Raw genomic sequence first — 22,453 nt, 5'->3', positions numbered from 1 at the left:
AAAATAAAAATATGACTCAGTTGCACAAAGCAGTTAGAAGGGTGATAGCTTTAACCAGATAGCTTGGGGCATGAGCCGTACTGCTCGTGAGGAATGTGCTCAGGCCCTTTCCAGTGACAGGAGTTAAAAGAGTATCAAGATACAGTTCCAATGACACCAAGACAATTAAGACTGACTTTAGCATTTGGCAGGCCAAAGAGGACCAAATCATTTTGTGCTCTACAATCTAAAGATCTTATTATTCTATGTAAAAGATCAATATATCTTCACCTGTATTGAAAACAAAACAAACACATACCTTGGGGGATAAGCACCTCCTCTCATGTTGTAGTTATAGGTGGACTGCATCCGAGAGTAAGGGTCGACAGGCTTATACATTGGTTTTTTTCCAAGTTTCATGCACAGTGCATTTAGCTCTACAGTAGGCGTTATGCTTTCTGCAACACAGAATCAACACAAAGAATTGTTTTTTTCTGATATGAGAATGACACTCACTAAAATCAAAAAGAATAGCATGCTTTCTACTAATTGGATTCATGATGTATTTCAGGAAAAGATCTAAGTACTTCACTGCTAGGCATCAGGTCAGGAAATCCAAGAATCTGCTGTGATTTCTAGGTATTAATACACAGTCAGCAGCACAAAATATACTGTAACGGCTATTAAGGGAGCATCAGTGTAACACAAGATGTTAGCAGTGAAAGCCAGTTGTCAGAAGTAAGTTCCAATACACATCAAATTCCATGATTAAAAAATCCCACAGGACCGTCCAAATCATTTCATTGTTTGGGAATACTCAACCAACATAACTTTGGTTGTACTGACTGGCTGGCTTACACACTATTTCATAGAACAATGCATTTATTCAGTACTAACCGGAGGCAGAGTACTGTGCTAAGCTTGAACACAATTCTTGCCCCAGAGGAGTTCAAAGAACACAAAACACACTCAAAGAACTACAATACAACATTATGTGTGCTATAAGGAAAGGTGCAGTATCACTGAGGAGGAGACAAGTAAATTCTATCTGGAGAAGTCAGATGAGACCCACAAAATATTTAGAGGTTTCCATTCTTAATTTTTTTCGGAGGGGGCCACATCTCACAGCATGTGGAACTTCCTTGATCAGGGATTGAACCTGCACCCTCAGCAGTGGAAGCACAGAGTCCTACCCACTGGACCACCAGGGAAGCACTGGATGTTTCATTCTTGATACTTATAATGGGATCTGACTTGTGGTAATACTTGTTAGAAAAATGAGTTCTGTTGCCGTATACAACAGGAGCAAGTATATCTTGGGTTATCTCAGAAATAGCAACTTTAGAAAATACTCATTATTCATCTTCCTTTTTTTCCCCCTCTCATTTCATCCAACTCATAAACCTTTAAAAATCATTTAAAAAGAAAACCAGCCTGGAAAGGTTAGTGTAGGTGCACAATCACGTTTAAAAATAACACCTTAATATCAAACACAGAACAACACTAGCAATGGCAAAGTTCGATTTAAATGCACACAAAAATCCACTTTAAAATGCCTCTTTAGGATGTATGTAGAGGAAAATAAAAATGACTCGATTCTGTACCATAACTGGTTTGACTAAATTTAGTGCATAAATCAAATTTATAAGAATACCTTTGAGTTTGCAAAGTCAGAGGGTCACATGAATAACCAACCTCTCTCTAGCTAACATCAGAATTATATTTTTTACACAATTCAAAGAGTGCATTTTAAGTAAGAGCAGCTCTGACCCATAAATTTTATCTGCAGTAGAGAACAAATTTAAAGAAAGAATACCACAAAGCAATCAAAAGCAACAAGAAAGGCGTGACCGAGATCTTTTGAGATCTTCCCAGATCATTCCCGAGTGCAAAGGGTCTGGAATGACTTCATGTACTGGAGCGATAACTCTCCTAAAACAGCCACTTCTACCTACAGCCTCCAGGTCAGTGGTTCTCAAGCTCCCGCGAGACACTCCTCTTTATCAGTATTCTCCCCAGTTGGGCCCTTGCTTGAAGAGATATTACCTACTGATTTGTATTTAAGAAACAAATATTTAAAATATTTTCTCATTCTTGTTAATGATCAGGAAACATAAAACTGATAATCAGGGGTTATGATCAACATGTTATAATCAATATGACCACACGGAGTTGAAATGATTTTAGCTAAAACCCACATTCTTGGCATCTATACAACCTTATCAGAAGAAAACATGTGTTTTCATTAGGCTTTTCTAAAAATCTCGGAAATCATCTGGCGACATCCCTCACCTCCCACGACCACCTTTCCAGACCAGCAGGAGTGGAGGGACTGGAGCCTGGGAACCACTGCTTTACAGTAAGGCTAAGACCTGAAAAGTTAAGCATTTGCCACTGGTAGTGCAGACTCTGTGCTTTCAAAACCAACAAGTTAGTTAAGAAAGAATTCATATACACACTAAACAGATACCTCTAGACACACTTTTGAAAGGAACCTGTCTTGGCCCACGCATAATACCTGGATTCCTTCCTTCGCTACGAAAAGGGCGGACTATAGGTTTAGGAAATTTTGTTCCTTCCAAAGCTTTGGCAGCAGCTGTGTGTTGGGCTTTTTTAATACTAGTTCCTTCAGCTTCCCAGTGCTGATCTCCAAGTGTTAGCTGTACTGTAAACACCTACAAATGAAAATTGTGAGCTCTCAATTCATGAAACCTGATGTTGACCATAATATGTCACTTGGTCCTTGAACATAATTTATGGTCATGGTTTAAAAGGCCTGGTCATTATCTTGATAATTTATCCCTTCATCCCCTTTTTCGTTGTTTTTATAAACACAAAAAGATACACATATCATTGACTTGTACTGCATAGCACTCCATGAAAAAACTATGCTTTGAAAGATGGGGGTAAGTACAGAGATTAAAAAATGTTCTCTTATATATTAAAATATTAAATGCTGATGATTTGGAAGCCATCCAAATAGAAAATTGTCTTCCCATTATTTCTCATGGAAGAAACTTAGCAAACTTGATTTAGACACACAGTAGTACCTCATACAAATGAAGACAATATTTGTTTTGATGTCGTAATTTGTTTGTGGACGCTTGTCTGAAAACACAACCCCATTAGGACGAAAACTCAAATAAATTTGGGAATGTCAGCCAGGTTCGAAAATGTTGCCTTTTACTTTCCTAAGACTGCACTAGTCAGACACTGCTTCCACTTGCAGAAGCAAATCAGATTCATAGCAAGTAAAGATCTAAAAACGTTTCTGAACTCAATTCTAAGGAGGCATCCAAAACAGCTAATTCCGTCCTCAACAAATACTGACAATGGCAAGCCTCCTTCTTCCTTTTTAAGTATAAAGGTAACTCGTGTGCACACTCCATTCGTAAAATTAGGTTACGTTAGTCCGATCAGAACTGGACTAATACTCTATCAAAAAAAAAACAAACCATGACCCATCACAGCTCAGTGATTCTTTAACTTTGGTGTGCATCTGAAGAATAACCTGGGAAGCTTGGTAACATACACATGCCCAGGGATTTCGACTGAACAGCACCAGGGAAGCCCAAGCATGTGTATTTTTAACAAGCTCCCAAAGTGATTCTGATGCACTTCAACGTTTGAAACTCACTACTTTGGAGCTTTTATTCTTCTCATCTTCTTTATCACAGAATATCACTTTATTTCAATGACAAATAATTCACATGAGAAATGTTAATCTGAGTATGCCTAGGTCATTTAAATTTGGTGCCTAAAGGGATGGGGCCAACTTGCCTTATAGCTGATTTTTCTTATAGGTCTTAACTTCAGGATTCCCTCAGTGCACAGCTTCCACTATAGGGGAAAAATTAAAGAATCCTTCATCCCCCTTGAAATATTAGGGGTCTCCTATATTTATGCTGCAGTTCATAAAGCTACTCACTTAAGCACCAATAGCATGAACTCAAAACCCTGGCTGGCACGAAAGGTCAAATGGCAGAAGAAGCCTGCAATCCTGTGCAATCCCTGAGTTATTTTTGTGATCCTTTCATGGAAAGACATTGAAGGGGAAAATGCTAAAAGATAGAAAACAGTTAATTTCATGATCAGTCTTGCCTTTCTCCAGGACTGTCCCCGTCGGCGCTGCTGCCACTCTGCTGCCTTCTGTGTGGAGGGTTGGTAGTGAGGTTAGATCTTGGTTCAGACAGAATTAAAAGTACACCAGACCTCTGACTTTTTAAATAGTCTAACAATCATCTAGGAGGGAATAACTTTTCCTCTTTGAACAACTTGTAGGTAAAAAAAAAAAAATGCAGTTACAGATTGAACACACAGCCAAATTACCTAAAGTACTAAAGTTCAAGTGAGAAAGTACATATTTCCAAAAATATCAAAACAGTTAATAAAGGGAATCCCAAAGTTAAGATCTGCAAAAAAAATCCTGTAGAAGAAACAGAACAGTTATAAAAAATGGCTAATTGCCTTCTAAAGGTAAAGAAACATTTCAAATATAATTACGCTTTAGAATAATATTAAAACTAGCTTCATGTGAGTGGGAAATTTCTGTTTTTCTTAAATGCATAATTGCCTAATAATAATAAGTACCATTTCTCAAGCATTTACTATGTGCCAGACATTGTGCTCCACACTTTAATATATCTCACAATAGACTTATTTGGTAGGTATTATTATCCCCATTTTACAGATGAGAAAACTGAGGTTCAAAAAAAGTAGCAACTTGCCCAAGGTCACACAGCTAGTAAGAAGCTAAGATTCAAACCCAGATCTGTCTGACTCCAAAGGCAACTCACCTAACTGTGCTATCGTGTGGTGCCATTTATGATTGTGGTTGATGTTACTTTTAGTCAAATGAAAAGAGAAACCTGGTATCATTCAAGGTTTGAGGTTTGCATGTCAAGAAAAATGAGGCATAAAGAGACAAATAACTCATCCTTATAAAAAGTGTATCATCTTACTGCAAGGCTAGGATCAGAAACAGGAGGCCCAATTCCTTATGTCTCATACTACAGCTGCAAAAGATAAAGCCAGATATGCAAACATTTAAGTTCCAAGATGTACTGATACATTAGCACAGATATCAAACAAGCTTAAAAGACTGAACTCCTGAATAACAAATAGGAAAAATTCAAATTACAGTCAGTCTTTCATCCTCTAAGATGAGGGGAATGAGAAGGGTACCTGAAATCAGAGATAATCCAAAATACTCACTGGGAGACTAATTTTACCTCTCATATTCAAACCTTGTTATCTGATTGCCAACAAGTGGCAAAACTGATTTTCCATTCACCTCCTCTCCCTGCCCAGTCTAAGGTACACATGCACTTTCAAACAAGCAGGAAAGGAGCCAGAGGTAGGCAGAAGCCAGGAGGCCCAGAGCCTGGAAAACTCACAGGAAATCAATCACAGGTGCTTGGGAATTGTCTCTATTCAGAATGCTAAACAACCACACACTAACTGGAGTTTTAAAAGCCAAATATCCCCCAAAGAAGCACATCTTTTCTTTGACCCATTCTGCAAGGATGAAAAAAGAAGCGACTCGCCAACAATCTGTACTTTTGCATCTCTTTAAGACAACCTCAGCAGTTTGAAAATATATATTTTGCATCACAGAACCACTTGCAACTGTATAAAAAGAAAGAAAACATTCCTAGTGGGTTATAAATGCACAAGCAGTATGGACAATATTTACCTTACAGTGAGCTGGACCTTGCTCACGCAAAAGCTTATACTCAGGTTGAATCTTGTTGAAACGGGCTAACTCATTCACAAGACACATTGGGGTTTTCTCTTTGGGGTGTGCCATGTTAGAAGGAACTGAAAAATAACGTAAGAGCATTGAAGTCAACTAGCAGTATTTAAGACTGCAGCTCTCCCAGGGATATGAAAAAAGAGGGAAAACAAGCTGAAGGTCTAAGGATTTAAAGCAGCAGTGATGCAATACTGCAAACCACACCGGGGGCACATATCTGAAGACACAGCTGGGATCTTTTCTGAACCAGTTGAAGCCAGGTAACCTAGGAGGGGGTGTGTCTTCAAAAGAGAGAGAATAGAAGTCAGAGGAATAACTAAACCATGGCAAGCACACAAGATTTGAAATCAGATGAAGCACTGCTATTATAACCAAGGGAATAACAAGGAGGTCTTTTGAGTAGAGACACACACACACTGGTTACCGCAACAGCTGTCAGCTGTACCCTGTTCGTTATTTCATAAAAACTCAATATGCCAGTACCATTTCTCAAACAACGACTGTCCTTTTCCACACAGCTAACTTCTCATTCCTAGGGCGTCCTCTAGTCTTATCTCCAGAGGCTGCCATCCTCAGACCATATCCATTTCTGATAATTATAAGTAAAATAAAATGGCCTTTGTGGGTGGGAGTTTTATGAAGTCAATAAAATGTGGATATAAGAACACATTAGAAGAAAAAGCAATAAATCCCAGAGGACTGAAATAGTCTGTGCCATTTCCTATTAAGATGGTATTCAAATGGCAAATATGGGGAACACTGAATCTCTAGGGGACCATGACAAGTCAAGAATGCTATTTGGTGAGCCGGTCCAAGGAAGTCTAGAGGTAGCAGCATGATAGATGCCATTCTGCTGAGAGTGGGACAAGCTAACACTCTAAGAACAGATTTACAAAGTAAAGGAAACGAGACGATGAAGGAAGAGGAGGAAATGCAAGGGAAACTGTCAGGCTTAAGGTTGAAAAGAATTTGTTATTAGGTGACTCTAGTATAGAGACACCTATGCTGACACCCCATTTAATTGGTTTTGCAACTTGGGGGAAGGGGAGGTTTGGGGAGCAGAATGTTTTTAGGGTTTTTTCCCCAGAGGTTTCAAGTCTTTCCTGATCAATGAACACATTTATTTCATTTTTATTTTCCTAATATTTAAATTTGAATGCTTCTAAACTTATTTCTTTTTTAAAATTCTCTGCTTCTTTGTTCAATTTCTAATTGGTCCTCACTATGATTTCTTAGCCACCTCTGGAATCAAAATTTAAGCTTACTTATTCAAAATAAAAATTATCAAATGCGAACACACTCTTTTGCTTTCCAATAAATCTGCCTGCCCCCTTGCTTGGGAGAAATCTTATAGACATCCAAAAAGGAGGCTTACACCTACAAATCAATTCTGGGAAATAATTATAAAAGCAGAATTTTCCCATATAACAATGAATATCCAAAGTGGTATTTACTGTTCAATTCTTTCTGCCAGCTACCACTTTATAATAGACAAGGCTTTATAGTTTAGTTACCAATTTTCTTTCTTACACTTTGAAATGGTCTGTCAAAGGCCTCCATCAACCCGATATGCAACCAAGTGTGTTCTATATCTGGGATAAAGAAGCGTGGGTGGTATACTTTCTTCTGCTTCTTGAAGGTAAATGTGTGTGAGAGCTCCCTACATCTGCAATCTACTTATCAGATCAGAAAACAGGCTAAGAAAACATTTGAAACAGAAGACACTTGGAGTCATACGCTTACCTGCAGCTGCACTGGTGGATGTAATAGATGCAGAGGGTAAAGCAGAGTTTTGAATAGGTCTACCTGCATTTTCAGAGGGCAGAGAGCTAGTAGTAGAAGGAATACTCATCAAAGGCTGTGAGAGAAGAGACTGGTTCTTGTTCAGTATTTGGCTCCCTGAGAGAGCGGCAGATGGGTTCTGAACTTGCACTTGAACTTGAGACATGGTCACTTTCAACAAAAGTGAACAACTGCAGGTAAACAGCTTTCAGTGCAGGTTAATTCAGTGCTATGAAGTCTAAAGTTCTACCTGAAAGTTGTAAGGGAAAGAAAATAAAAAGATAAATTATAGAGGAGATATGTAATTGCCAATATTCAGTCAAAATTGGTGTCACCTACTCTAGTATGATAATAGCCCCGTTTAGTAGGTAGCTATGTTGATGTATTAGAAATGTGTCTCTCCTTCGTATACAGTAAGGTTCACTAGCCTTGTAAATTTCTCAAAGTGTTTTTAAATGACTTACAATACCCACATGCCCTGCATGTTCATTTTACAAAGAGAATCGGCATGGTATGATAATATTTATTGTTGAATATTAAGAATTATAAACTATAGCTTATATTCAAAAATGCAAATTAAAAAATATGAAGAGGTTTTCCATTGCATATGGGATATGGTAAAGGTTTCTGGTTTCAAATTGATAAGAAAGTGAAAGCAAACTGGGTTTGTAACACCATTAACAGGTGAATGTAAACACTGCTTCCATTTTAGGGCCATATGCTCAGATCGGCAACCTTAGAGCTTTCCTTTACATTGACTGAAGAAAGAGAAGAATTCCTCACTTTTCCTTTTTCTTTTTCCTTATGATGGTAAAAGATCTCTGTTTTCCTACAAGGTTTGTTTGAGATAGTCTCATTTATTTACAGATCCCAAACAAGAATTGCTGCACCCACATCAATGCTCATGATCCTGAGAAATCATTTGAATAGCAAAGAACATTCTATAGTATTTCTATCATTAAAAGCAAAAGCGGAGAAGATGAAGAAGAGAGGAACAGATTTCAGACAGATGATTTTACTAGCGTGGCTTGTAGGGGTAGAGCCTACGGAGCAGAGATTGTTTACTGCATCTTGTAAGTTCCAAAGGCATTAATCCTAAATACATTTAAATTTCTTCACAAGTCAAAAATAAGGACAGTTCTGCTCATTTTCATAGTCATAGTTCAAAAAGCTGAAAATGTTTAAGCAAATCAAAAGTACTCAAAAATAACCAGTAAGCAACAAGGAACAGAAAAAGCCAACCAAAGCAGAAGCCAGCAAGCTAACAAATTGGAAGTTCTATTAGAGTAATTTTTGTTACTTTATTTTTTTTTAAGTCTCAAAATGATTTTTAATTAACGCTGGACCTCTAGAAAGAGATGAATGACCAGAGCAATTAAGTTACTTGAGGAGTCCTGGCACACCCTCTCTTGTTGAAAGCAGAAAGGACTACAAAGTTCAAAACAAGACAAAAAACAAACCTCAGCTAAACTATGACTTTGGTTAACAGAGGCATAAACATTACCTTATACAACAAAATTCTCCAATACTGCAGTTGTTCCTTGCTTACTTTTGAAATCAGAACAAAATAACAGAGGAGATGCACTGAAGATCTAGGTAATGGTCTTAGCAGATAAGTTGCCAGTGTCAAGAAACAAGTCCAGAACCTTTCAGAAGTCAGCTATGACCTTGTTTCATTGTTCTTATTTCATTCAGCTGCCAAAATATAAACATTTCTCTCTCAATCTTCCCCCTCCTTCTTTTATTCACTCTCTCCCTCTCTTTCTGAACTCTGTCTTGAGGGCATTTTTCTAAAGAGTATACTCACAACTTCACAACACCAACCATAGGTCACAGGTCAAAACATAAGCCAAAAGCAAAGTGTTTGCTCCAGAGTCTACCTGCATCCAGGAGCAACCTAACTCTGCCCTGGGTGGCTCTCTTGAGAGTCTGAGACTAAATGAACTAAATTTAGAAATGGTGGGGCCAAAAGGGATCTCTTTTGGCTAACGTTCCCTACAGCAGACCCACTGCCAGCATTTCCAGTCACAGACATAAATTCATAGGTTTTCTAGAAGTTGAGAAAGGGAACAAACAAGTTATTAATTAAAACTGCCCCAAAAATGTTAACCCCAGGTACACCTGGAGGAGTTATGTCTTTAAAACAACTGGTTGAAACCAGTAGCTCAGAACTGCAAATTAAAAAAATTTTAAACCCTCCTAATAAGGCTCTGTATTTTACAAATTTTTAGTTTCCAATATGACCAATAAAAATTCAACAACCAGTACTCATTTTTAGTCATTTACTAATTTAACATTTCTATGTGTCTTTAAGCCTGAAAAGAGAATCTGAAGCAGTAGTTCTGAAGAGGGGGCAATTTTGCTCCCCAAAGACATTTGACAATATCTGGAGCCATTATTTGATTGTCGTATTCGGGGGATGGCAGAACCTATCAGTATCTAGTGGGTAAAGGGGCAAGCATGCTATTTCCAGTACATATATAATACGAATCCACAAAATAAAATCTTACTAATGTATTAAGCAGCTTATATTCTCAGACAGGAAAAGAAAACCCCCTTTTCATCACAAAAGGCTCTAAAACATTGATGCTAATATTTTACCCAAACAGATGCTCCTCCCCTAAGAGAAGCCAAGCAGCTATCATAGCTATAAATGGGGGGAAATATATGGCTTACTCACATAATTCAAAGAACAAATAAAGTTTTTCGTTACTGATATCTATATAGTTCACAGAAGCATTCAGGGGAATCACAGAATTTCAGAGATATTACTTCTGTATAAACTTAGAACCTGTTGCTCAACAATGCTCCATACTGAGATTAAATCCTTAAATGAAAACTTATCTTTTCCTTTACACCTGTCTTTAAGGATTGTTTTCCAACAGATAAATTAGGGACTTAAAAGAGATTAAGATGCTTTATTAGAATCTTCTTACAGAAGAACAATATTTCACACACAGTAAAATTAGGTTGAAAAGTTTGAAACACAGAGACTCCAGTTTTCCCCAGCGTCGGAAACACCTTGAGTGTTAAGCCCGTGTTGTGCTATTTCCCTGCCTCCAGCACAGACGAGAACCTTTAATCTCCTGGGTTTTTTCCTATTTGAAGAGCTTGAGAAACCAACTCAAGAAAACATTTTCATCCTGTTCTCAAATCCTAAATTTGTGGAGTACATGTAAGAACTACAACATTATAAGGGGTGAGATGATAATTATGGGTACCTCTATAAAAGCACTTTTTAAAATTGTACATGATGTGCTAAAAAGTGATCAGGCACAAAATGCATATTCCTAACTCAGCAATGAATCTACCAAGACTGGGCCATACTGAGTGCACAGTCTGAGAGATTTACTACACAAAAAGGCAGATCCTTCTAGAAACAGTTTACAGAAACACCTACAATACTACTTAGTCCTAATCACTTTCAACTAACAGATTGTTAAATTGTTGCAGTATGAAATACCTACTTCAGCAATTAGGGAAGATCATTTTTAATATCCAATTTTTATCAGGATTTACACAACATAATGAAGTATCTATACTTTTGTGCAATCAACACATCATTCCCCTTTGTAATAAGTGATGTTTCCAAACAAGATGTGTTTTTTAAAAAACAGGAAGGAAGGGAGGGAGGGAGGGAGGGAGGGAAAAAGAAAGTCATCCCAATTCTGAACAAGCTTTTAAGATAGCCAAAACACTGCAAGAAACATCTCCCCTTCTCTTCTTTATTATATTTTATATAGTATGGGTACACAGATACAAAGGAATATTCCAGTTCCTCACCATGACAGAACATTAACAGTACCAACAGCAATTTTAGGATATATTTATTCACTATTCAACAAAAATTTATTAAGCATCTAGTACGTGTGAACCCTTTTATGGCAGATTGTACATCCTCAAGTGCTAGAAACTACTTGTTAAACTTTTCCTCAAAGACACAAGAAGAGCCCTTTAAGCAACCAACTGTACGTCTATTAATCTGTTCGCTATAGCTTCTGAGAGGCTTCACTCTCAGAGAAACTTTGTCAACAACAAAAAGTTAAGGAATAAACCACTTTTCCTATAAAAGCCTTGAAATACACCTAAAATACCCGCGTCCTTCCCTTACATCCAACACTTACTTCCAAGATCCCTGTCCAATACATCTTTCTAGCTGCAATGTGGTTATGTTTTCTGCAAGTGAACTCACTCTCCCACCACCATACCACCCTACCTTCACCTCCCCCTACCAGCATCCACCATCCCCTGCCCCCTGGAAACAGCAATTCACTGACTCCAAATGTTATCCAAACACCTGCAGGCAGGGCAACAAGTACAGAAACATGGCAATCACTATCATCCTACATAATCATTTCCAAAAAGACAATGTCAACGTCAAGCAAATAATGTCCAACAGCAGGCCCATATATCAAATCACACAATAATAAAAGGTTCTTGAAAAGAAATATGACCAAACTACTTAAAAGAAAAAAAAAAAGACCACAATGTACTTGGTGCTCAAGAGAAAGACACAGGACAAAAAGCCATGATGAGGCACAATCATTCGCAAGACAATAAAATGAGCCAAAAATGATGCCTGGAAACAACGCAGACTGTTCGAGACCTTTGCATCCAATACAAGTGACTGATTGCAGGGCCAAGCGGGCAATGGAGGATTTTCTTTACACACAGATGTAACCATTAGGTGGTCCATTTAAAGAAATACTTCTTAAAAGAGAATTCATTATTGTTCATCACAGAAAAGCCATCACACCATACTGTGCACTAAAGGGAAAAAAAAAAAAATTTACCTCTGCAGCCTAACAAGCTGAAAACCTTATTTTCTTTTCTAGGTTTGAAACGTTACCAAGTTCCCCTCCTCCCTTCCCTAGGAGAACTTCTTAAAAGTAAGTCAACACAAACACTTATTATTTTTGTAAATATGGAAGTTTGGGGGTTTTTTTTGGCCATGCCGTGCAGCTTGCGGGATCTTAGGTACCCAAGCAGGGATTGAACCCAGACCCTCAGTAGTGAAAGTGCAGAGTTCTAACCACTGGACCGCCAGAGAATTCCCAAAATGGAAGTGTTTTTAAATCAAAATGAATATCTGTATGTGATTTGCTGGTGACTGTTAAGAGTAATACTGTGGGGCTTCCCTGGTGGCACAGTGGTCGAGAGTCCGCCTGCCGACGCAGGGGACACGGGTTCGTGCCCTGGTCCAGGAAGATCCCACATGCCGCGGAGCGGCTGGGCCCGTGAGCCATGGCCGCTGAGCCTGAGCGTCCAGAGCCTGTGTTCTGCAACGGGAGAGGCCACAACAGTGAGAGGCCCACGTACCGCAAAAAAAAAAAAAATATATACATATATATATATATATATATATATTCTTGAATAAGAAGGGGCTTGGTTCAATACACTTAACTGTCTTTTCTTTCAAAGAAAAAAAAATTGTAGTCTGTAGCCATGTGCTATCTACGTAGAAACCAGCCTTGCTGCTAAGTAGCAACAAACAATGTTAAATCATGTCAAACTTCTGAATTGTGGCTTTCAGTTCTACTCCCAACTCAGATAGCAATTATATGCCCAACTCTTGCCAATCCACTGCTTGCTGCCTCAGTTTCCCCAAAGCAATCTGTAATAGGCTCTTTGACAAAGCCTCAGTTGTAGCAATCTGAGAGCTAAAACACTGAAGGAATCCTGAGGCACTGGTAACAGTTACTCAGTCCTTTGAAAAGAAAAGCATTATACAAATTCAGTGTGATGAGTGCACATCCATTCCCTGAGCTTTGTATAACTTCTCTAAATTCCTTATGCATCAATTTCCTTATTCCCAAAGAAAGCAAGGGTTAACTTGTCTATTAATTACCACCTCAGAGACAGGGTATGATCATGTGCTTTCAGCCCTTAGAGGGAAAGTGCTAAAAAACACAAAGTAGTGTCAATGCTTGCAGTGTCCTGACAAAGGACTGTAAAATCCTGAACACTCTTACAGTAAAACTTTTTTGGTCCAGGTGATCACAAGCAGTCAGTGGTAAATGGAACTTGTTTTCATTCACAACAAAAAACAATGTGGAATTATTTCCACAAGTTTGAAAACCAGGTTTAACATAAGCAATCTGTGAAATCAAAGGCAAACTACAAAAGTTTCTATGACCAAGATGCTATTGACCGAGTTATGTGCAACAACACTTCAGTGGTAAATTTTCACGTCTCTACATTTAAAGTGTATGGCAGTGCTGGCTAGAAGGTTTTACATTCTTGCCAACAATTTTCCCTGTATTGACTTTCTAATTAAATCTCAAGAGTAAAAAGAAATCAAACTGCATAAAATTTCTTGTTTCTCTAATACTATAGCCAGAAGTAAAAGTCATTTTCCACACAAATCACTGAAAAATTCAAAAACATTACAGATTATGAACAGGCCTGAAATTACAGAGCCAAATTACGCGTACCTTAAAAACAAGCGCTCCAGCAACAATGTTGTTTTGGTTCAGAGAGGTTAAGTGGTTGGGAAACTCCTGGAAAATAAGAAACAGTAGTAGTTTACTAGAGTAGATCTTTTTCTGAAAATGAAGATATATATTGCTAAAGTTTTGGGGAAACCTAGAATTTACAAGTAGGGAAGGAAGTTTCTAAAAGCATGATGTCATGGCTTGAAGCAGCACACTGTAGAGTCTACAAAAGAAACAAGTGCCTGGGAACTAACTGGGTAAAAAGTGCTTTGCAGAGACACAAACATATGAGACAGTAAAAATTTCCTTTTTAAATCTTAATTACTTCCTGCTAAGAGAACTATGAATACCTCGGAGTTAATTTTTTAGAAAGGAACTGGAGGGAACTTCCCGGCATTCCAATGGTTAGGACTCCATGCTTGCACTGCTGAGGGCGTGGGTTCAATCCCTGGTCGGGGAACTAAGATCCTGCAAGCTGCACAGCATGGCCAAAAAAAAAAAGGAACCGGACATCATATACTGTCCAATCACACAAGCCTGATTTTTAAATTTGCAGCCTTTAACTCCTGATTAAATATTTTATTCATAAATGTCCTTACCATATGCTTGGTGATGCAAATGCAATTACATGGGAAAATTTACAAAAAGGAACCTGTACATAAATATTCTTATATTAAACTGCAAAATATGAAAAAGCACATTACCTCTAGCAAATCCAAATCATAATCATTCTTTAAAACTGGATTTCAGATGACATAAGAGTTTAACTCTCAAACTCTCAGGTCTCATTTATCTAGAGGTGCCCCTTCTGTAAACTGGCAGTAGTCAGTAACAAATAGAATTCTTTACCTTGAGATGCTTTTTGCGTTTTTACAACATAAAGTAATTTTGCTCATTTCAATTTCACACTGCCACTGTGACTTAGTAAACAATAAAAAGTAGCTGTTCACTGTCCAAATAATTTCAGAAATAAAATTATGAGCTTTAATTGGTTCTACAGTATTTTTACAACCCAACTTCTTTCTGTAAATAGTACACTATACTAACAATTCTCCAATCTAGGACCCTATTGTTCCACAATCTCACCCATTCAAAAGACTAGCATGAATGGAAAATGAAAAGGCCTCTGCACAGCCCAAACAAATGTCTAAGACCACTTAATAGAGGCCACGCCTTTTGCCAGTGCGGGCTTCCCTCAATTCAAGCTCATCTAAATCTATGCTGAACGCTTCTGGTTGGTTTGGTTATCTAGTTTTCTAGCCCAAACCTGAAGTTAAAAAAATAAAATGTTAAAAAGGAGGTGCTAGAATCAAACAACAGTGAGAAACGACTGTTAACAACTTAACAGCAAAGAAAAAAAGGGGGAGGGAGGAGAAAAACAGCAGTCTACAACGCCATGGATTGCAAACGTCTCAACACAGGTGATAGCTGAGATTCATATACACATTCACACTTCCATGAGCAAACTTTTTTTTTTAATCCCCAACCATTTCCAAAGCCATCATGATTACTACCAGTGTATCTTTATACCACTTACTTACTCCAAGCAGCAGCAGAGAAGAAAGACTATGGGATAAGCCCAACTCCCTTTCTTTCCCACTCAATAAGCACACTAGAACACAAGAGAGTGAATTAAATTCATTGCTTTATTCACTCAACAAATAATTCCTGAACACCTAATAAACAGCAGGCACTATTCTGTGCACTGGGGAGAGAGGAGTACACAAATAAGATGTAGTCCCTGTCCTCATGGAATTCACATTTGTATAGGAATAACCTTGACTCCAACACAAACTTAAATAAGTAATTCACAGTGGCATTTTAATTAGTAGTAACATCATTTGTAATACACATTACCTCATAACTAAAGAAGACACAAAAGAACATAAAAGGTCCCCTGGCTGCAAGACACTGATTTAGGATAAGGGCAAACAAGCTATGACGTGGCTGTGTGGGTGAGTGAGGTAGAGAAAACTCTCAACTGGGGATCTGAGTTTGGGTGCCAACTTAGGTGCTCAGCTGAACTACCCTGAGCAAGTTACTCTGTAGACTTCAACCTTTTAATATATCAAATAGGGTTACCACCACCAATTTCATATGATTAACAAACAATAATCATATTATTCTTGGGTGGATGAACTGGTAATGTAGGTGAAATGCTTATAAACTACGACAAAGTCAGCTAATAAACATCACTTTCTTAGGGTACACAGTAACCAATATTATAAAATAATATTAATAAATTATGTTCAAAACACACTATTTAAGAAAGAAAAAAAATGTAGCAAACTTAAGAAGAACCTCGTCCCCTCCAAAAAATTTTTTTTACTTTATTCTTTTTTATGTTTGGTGCTTAATAAATTCTGAGTTAACAGGGAAATAGTTCCTTGGCAGTCGTGCTCTAAATGTTTCAGACTGTAAAGGTTCACTCTACTACAAACCAAAAGGAAACTTATTTACCTGACTACATTTGACTGTCATCTAGGTAAAGGGTCATGGAGCCTCAATGAGCAGGTTAAACTGTGCAACAAAGAACGTAAGCCTCCAAGAATAATCAGACTTATCATTACATATAAATTATCTACTAACAGAGGAAAGGACTGCCTTGCATTTTGTACCAAATCACAATGGCACTGGCAGACAATGGTCCTATTCGTATCAGGATGGAATCTGCAAGTGTAGAAAATTCATGTCTTAATTTTAATCTATAGAAAGCATGGACTTCAAAAGAGCAAAAATGTGCGAGAATCAGACAAGATCTAGGTAGATCATAAAGCTCATGCCTGAGAGGAGCTAATATAGTAACACCTTACGAAGCATTATCTGCTCATTTCATTCCCAGAAAAGACACATTTCCAACACCTTTTCATGATTAATGAGACACACTTATGCCTTGGTTGAGGTTAAACACAGAATGGAAACTCATATACCAAATCCAAACTCATAACCCCAAATCCAAAGGCACATTTAATTTCAGTGATCTAGCCTTTTAAGACTAGCCATAAGGGTTGCCCTGGTGGCGCAGTGGTTAAGAATCTGCCTGCCAATGCAGGGGACACGGGTTTGATCCCTGGTCGGGGAAGATCCCACATGCCACAGAGCAACTGAGCCCACGTGCCGCAACTACTGAAGCCCACATGCCTAGAGCCACCACAGTGAGAAGCCCATGCACCGCAATGAAGAGTAGCCCCCTCCCGACACAACTAGAGAAAGCCGGCGCACAGCAACAAAGACCCAAAGCAGCCAAAAATAAATAAATAAAATTTTTAAAAAATGGCTGGGAAGCAAAGAGGGCAACAACCCTATAAAGTTAATTAGAGGCTTAGTTAACTCATTTCCAGTAAAGCAGAATAATATGATTCTAAAGAAACTAATTTTCAGACTTCCCTGGTGGCGCAATGGCTAAGAATCCGCCTGCCAATGCAGGGGACACAGGTTCGAGCTCTGGTCCGGGAAGATCCCACATGCCACGGAGCAACTAAGCGGGTGCGCCACAACTACTGAGCCTGCACTCTAGAGCCCGTGAGCCACAACTACTGAGCCCGCATGCCACTACTACTGAGCCCGCAGCCTAGAGCCCGTGCTCCACAAGAAGAGAAACCACCGCAATAAGCCCACGCACCGCAACAAAGAGTAGCCCCTGCTCACCGCAACTAGAGAAAGCTCTCGCGCAGCAACAAAGACCCAACACAGCCAAATAAATTAATTAAATAAATAAATTTATATATTAAAAATAAAAAACTGATTTTCTTGGCAACAACCTTGTCTACAGTTAATAAATCATTTTCAATAAACTTCATGAAGGATTATAGCAATAATTTAGGGGAAGCATCCTTCAACACAAAGGCTAATGAAACATCCTCATCCCCATTTACCTCTAAGCCCCACCCCAAACCTTTGAAACAGCTTAAAAGTTTTAGTTTAATTTGACTACAGTAATCTGTCACAACAAACAAAAGGAAACTGAAAATCTTCAACCTATTTCAAGGAAATCATGAACAGCATTCATTAGAAAGACTGAGTACTACCGAGCCAGACTTTTTTCCAAATTGGTCTGAAGTCCTAGTGAACAAAATTCATCCTAACTGTGGCGGGTGGGAGAACTGGGGAGAAAGCACTGGTGACACCCAGAATAAATTACTCTAAACAAAAAGCACCTGAGAATAATTAGAGACGCATTGTGCTTCAGTGGAAAGAGCTCAGGACCCCACTCCAGTTACTTGGCCTCCCAGATGGGCCTCAGCACCTCAGCTATTACGACCCTTCCTTTGCAAAGACGTTGGGGAGTAACAGAAATACAACACAAAGCGTCCACTTCAACCTCTGGCACAAAGGAAGAGCTCAGTGAACAGCAGCTTTTATATTATTAGATAAATTCAATCTGACCTTTCAGATTCCTTTGCTCCATCAAATAACTCTCACCCTGTAATCCTAACCTGGCACATGGTAAGAGCTTAATAAATAGTAGCAAACATTATTATCCAGCAGATTCACTGATCCTGTCCTCAGTCACATATAAACATCTACAAATATAAACTTAATAGTTACACACCACTTGTAAAAAAAACATTTTAAATGGGAATAGAGGACATGCTGACTAAAATCAACCCACACTCACTGGGCAACCAATTTTAACGCTACTTCAAATATAGAGACAATCTGATGAGCAATCATTTTCATTTTGGGAAAAGACCCCAGGGCACTTAAATAGATTTTCTTAGACTTTGTAGTCCAGCAGACATTTCAAAAAGCCTCTAGGACAATTATGACCTCTCTATCATAATACAATTATCTGTTTTGCTTCCATTACTTTATAAACTCACAAAGTCATCACATTTTTCCAAATTAGATTCCAGATTAAACAGAAGCAGATGGGCTATAGATTTAATATTTAGAAGACTAATTCTTAATTGAAAGCAAACACATTCTTGGATAGATTTTTCTACTTTTGCTTTCAGTAAATTACTCTGAGGGAGCCCCCTGAATATATTCCTTTAACAAATAATTGAACATGTGTTATTCCAGAAAATATAATTAAGTCTGAAGAGAATTTGTTTCTACCTCCATTTATCTGGTGACATAAATCACTTTACATCAACCTTATTCACTACTATAGGAATGTAAATATTTTAAAAAGTAAATAAGCTATTTGCAGTAATTTCCTCATTTTACCATTTTATTAAAATAAATAATTCTCTTTGGTAAAGTTTTTTAGTTCAGAGCATTAAGCTGTCAGCAAAACATATCCAAGCCACCCATCTAGTGGCATTTGTTAAGATCAACATAGCTGCATATTTATAATCTTACTATCTCCTTATGTGAGAAGAAAGGATTTGATCAACATTATTCCAACTTCGTAATATGTGATTCGTAGGTAAGCACAGCTTGGTGCAAAAAGTTCTTTAAACAATTTCCTTTAAAAAGCAAAGAGTTCTGGGACTTCCCTGGTGGTCCAGTGGTTAAGACTCGGTGCTTCCACTGCAGGGGGCACAGGTTTGATCCCTAGTCAGGGAAGTTCCACATGCCTCAGGACGCAGCATGAATGAATGAATGAATGAATGGATAAATAGATATAGATAAATAAATAAATAGGTAAATAAATAGATACATAAATAAATAGATGAATAAATAGATATATAAATAGATAACTAAAGATAAATAAATAAATATATAGATACATAAATAAACGAATAAATAAAATTTAAAAAATAAAATAAAAAGCAAAGAGTTCTGTAATCAAAGTAAAATTGGAAACAAAAGTCAACAAAGCTCTTGGCTTTTAAAGATCTAGGAATACCTTGTAGAACTGTCTCACTTTAAAATTAACTGTGGGGCTTCCCTGGTGGCGCAGTGGTTAAGAATCCGCCTGCCAATGCAGGGAACACGGGTTCGAGCCCTGGTCCGGGAAGATCCCACATGCCGCGGAGCAACTAAGCCCATGCGCCATGGCTGCTGGGCCTGCGCTCTAGGGCCCGCGAGCCACAACTACTGAAGCACACATGCCTGGAGCCTGTGCTCCGCGACAAGAGAAGCCACTGCAATGAGAAGCCCGCGCACAGCAACGAAGACCCAATGTAGCCCAAAATTAATTAATTATTTATTTTAAAAAAGGATGTTAAAAAAGTTATAAAAAAATAAAATAAAATTAACTGTGGTAGATATGCATGCTGTGTGCTAATGTTATAATGTACTTGGAAATGTATCGAAAAATAGAATGGATTAATGAATTAAAAGAGATGGACAGATGGAACGGACATGTAAAAAAGTAAATACAGTAAAATAATGGCAGAAAGTAGGTGGTAAACATAGAAGTGTACACTGAAATTCTTTAAACTTTCTTATGTGTGTGAAATTTTTCATAACAAAATGTTGGGGGAAAATAACCATAGCAAACAACATGTCTTCTCATGGTTCAACCTCTAACCTACAAATTATATTTTTGGAATGGCATAAATAAAACCTGGTCAAAACCAAGCACTTAAGGAAAAGCTCATGCAGAAAATTACACCAGAAGCATTTTAACCACAAAGGTCTCTGTCACAAGAAGTTAATTTAAAACAATCTGTTATAGGTCTAGTGTGAAACAAAAATCTGTCATAAAATTCTCTAAACATTTTTTTGAGGTTAATTTGTGCTTTTATTTGCCAGTATAACTTAACTACAGTGGCCTGCAAACTTTTTTGATCTAAAAAATACATTTTACATGACAATCCAACAAACACACACATATATAATATACATACATATATATGTAAGTGAAAAAAAAGTTCTCTAAACATTTTTGAAGGCCACAAAATCCTATTCTGAGAGAAATAAAGCAACTCCAAAAGATCTCATCTGAGGGGGTAGAATTTATATTTCCCCAAATTGAGCAAATGTTTGTCACTAAGTATGACATCAAATATGATCCAGTTTGGAGGTTCATAAACAAGGCTCCTAGAATTTTGATTTATGACATTCTACAGAAAGATACGTTTTTCATGAAAGTTCCATCTTTATGCTGGTGAATTTCACTCTTTCTTACTCCATCTAGTAAAAAGGCATCAGAGAAAACTGTCCCACAAGCTGAGACCCACTCTGTGCCGCCTTACATTGTCACTGTCTTATTGGGGAGAAGCTGTGGATGAAGCAGCATAGTGCAGCCCCATGTTTAATGATTACACCCAGAACGTTAATGGTTTAGACTTCAAGAACTGGGGGCGGGGGGGAGTTCCATGCCTCGTGCTCATTTCTAAACTTAAGATAATCTGTATATAAATAGGCTTTCTGGCTGAATCTTAAAAGAGAGCGCTTTAGTCTGAACAAACTGTATTAACGGTAACAATTCCAAATACTTAAAAGTTTTACTGAAAGCCTACTGGGAAGCACTGAGCATTTTTTAAAATAAAGTACATATTGTGTCCTTTCTTAGATGCCAAATTGGTTGGGGTTTTTTTTTCCCCCAATGTTAAGAGGTATGCATATCCCTCCTCATCTCCCAAGTTGTAATAACTAAAACATAAGTTAACTGTAACTGATCAAGCTCAAAATTAAACCTACACAAATGAAATAATGACATTACAGGTCTACGAGTTGAAAACTGTTCGTGACCAGAAATTTCAAAAGTAACAATGACAAACATAATATTCCTGTCAACTTCCATTCTAGGAGAGATCTCTTTTTAGATGAGAAAGAAAAATATGATCATTTATGCTGTGAATTCATTCATATTTACAAAATTGGTTTGTAAATACAGCAGATTGGGGGGGCGGTCTTTAGAAAATAATTCTACAACAGTTTTGAAATCAAATATCTTTTGCTTGGGCTTCCCTGGTGGTACAGTGGCTGAGAGTCCGCCTGCCGATGCAGGGGGCGTAGGTTCGTGTCCCAGTCTGGGAAGATCCCACATGCCGCGGAGCGGCTGGGCCCGTGAGCCATGGCCGCTGAGCCTGCGTGTCCGGAGCCTGTGCTCCGCAACGGGAGAGGCCACAACAGTGAGAGGCCCGCGTACCGCTTAAAAAAAAAAAAGAAAAATCTTTTGCTTAATTCTTAACCTAAGGTGACAGCAGTATATTTACACAACTACTGTAAAGAAACTTTGCAAGTTTCATTATGAACTATTAACTGTATTTTAACACAAAGTTATTCTCCATCAAAAGTGGTTTCACTTTATAGGTAAACTGGAACAATCTCTTTGCCAAATATCTCAGTTCTCAAGTTAAAATTGATGACATTTTGCTAGAATTAAACTTTAGGTAATAATCATCTCCACAGACCAATGATTTCATCATTTAAAAATAGCTTTCTATGCAGTAGAATACATGAGACAAAAATAATGAAATAGATCTATCTGTGCTGAAATGGGAAGCTGCCCATGATATAGGAAATTAAAAAGTTCCAGGAAAAAAAAAAGTGGTTTCATAGGTAGGCCTCCACCAAAACAGGATTAGGTATATCTGTATTTCTGATTGCTCCTCCATTATAGTCATTGATAGCTCAAAAATTGTTGTTCTTGTACACAAAG

At 37.9% G+C, this 22,453-nt stretch overlaps 1 protein-coding gene across 9 annotated transcripts in view; it reads right to left on the bottom strand.

Annotated features, from left to right (window-relative positions):
- Positions 1–22,453, bottom strand: part of STAU1 (staufen double-stranded RNA binding protein 1) — a 90,801-nt gene that overhangs the window by 35,781 nt on the left and 32,567 nt on the right. For 2 of the 9 annotated variants that reach the window (XM_032605219.1, XM_032605220.1), the window contains exons 2-6: positions 13,951–14,016; positions 7,478–7,766; positions 5,675–5,799; positions 2,498–2,654; positions 299–437 (exon numbers count right to left, since the gene is read on the bottom strand). In XM_032605219.1, coding sequence (XP_032461110.1) covers positions 299–437; positions 2,498–2,654; positions 5,675–5,799; positions 7,478–7,682 — 626 coding nt within the window. In that variant the 5' untranslated portion in view covers positions 7,683–7,766; positions 13,951–14,016. Of the gene's footprint in view, positions 1–298; positions 438–2,497; positions 2,655–5,674; positions 5,800–7,477; positions 7,767–13,950; positions 14,017–22,453 lie in introns of those variants that run through there. The other 7 variants (XM_032605221.1, XM_032605222.1, XM_032605223.1 and 4 more) reach the window with 4 other exon arrangements.

Source organism: Phocoena sinus, chromosome 15 (assembly GCF_008692025.1).
Source record: "Phocoena sinus isolate mPhoSin1 chromosome 15, mPhoSin1.pri, whole genome shotgun sequence".
Taxonomy (NCBI): Eukaryota; Metazoa; Chordata; class Mammalia; order Artiodactyla; family Phocoenidae; genus Phocoena; species Phocoena sinus.
This window is presented reverse-complemented; position numbering and strand designations above follow the sequence as displayed.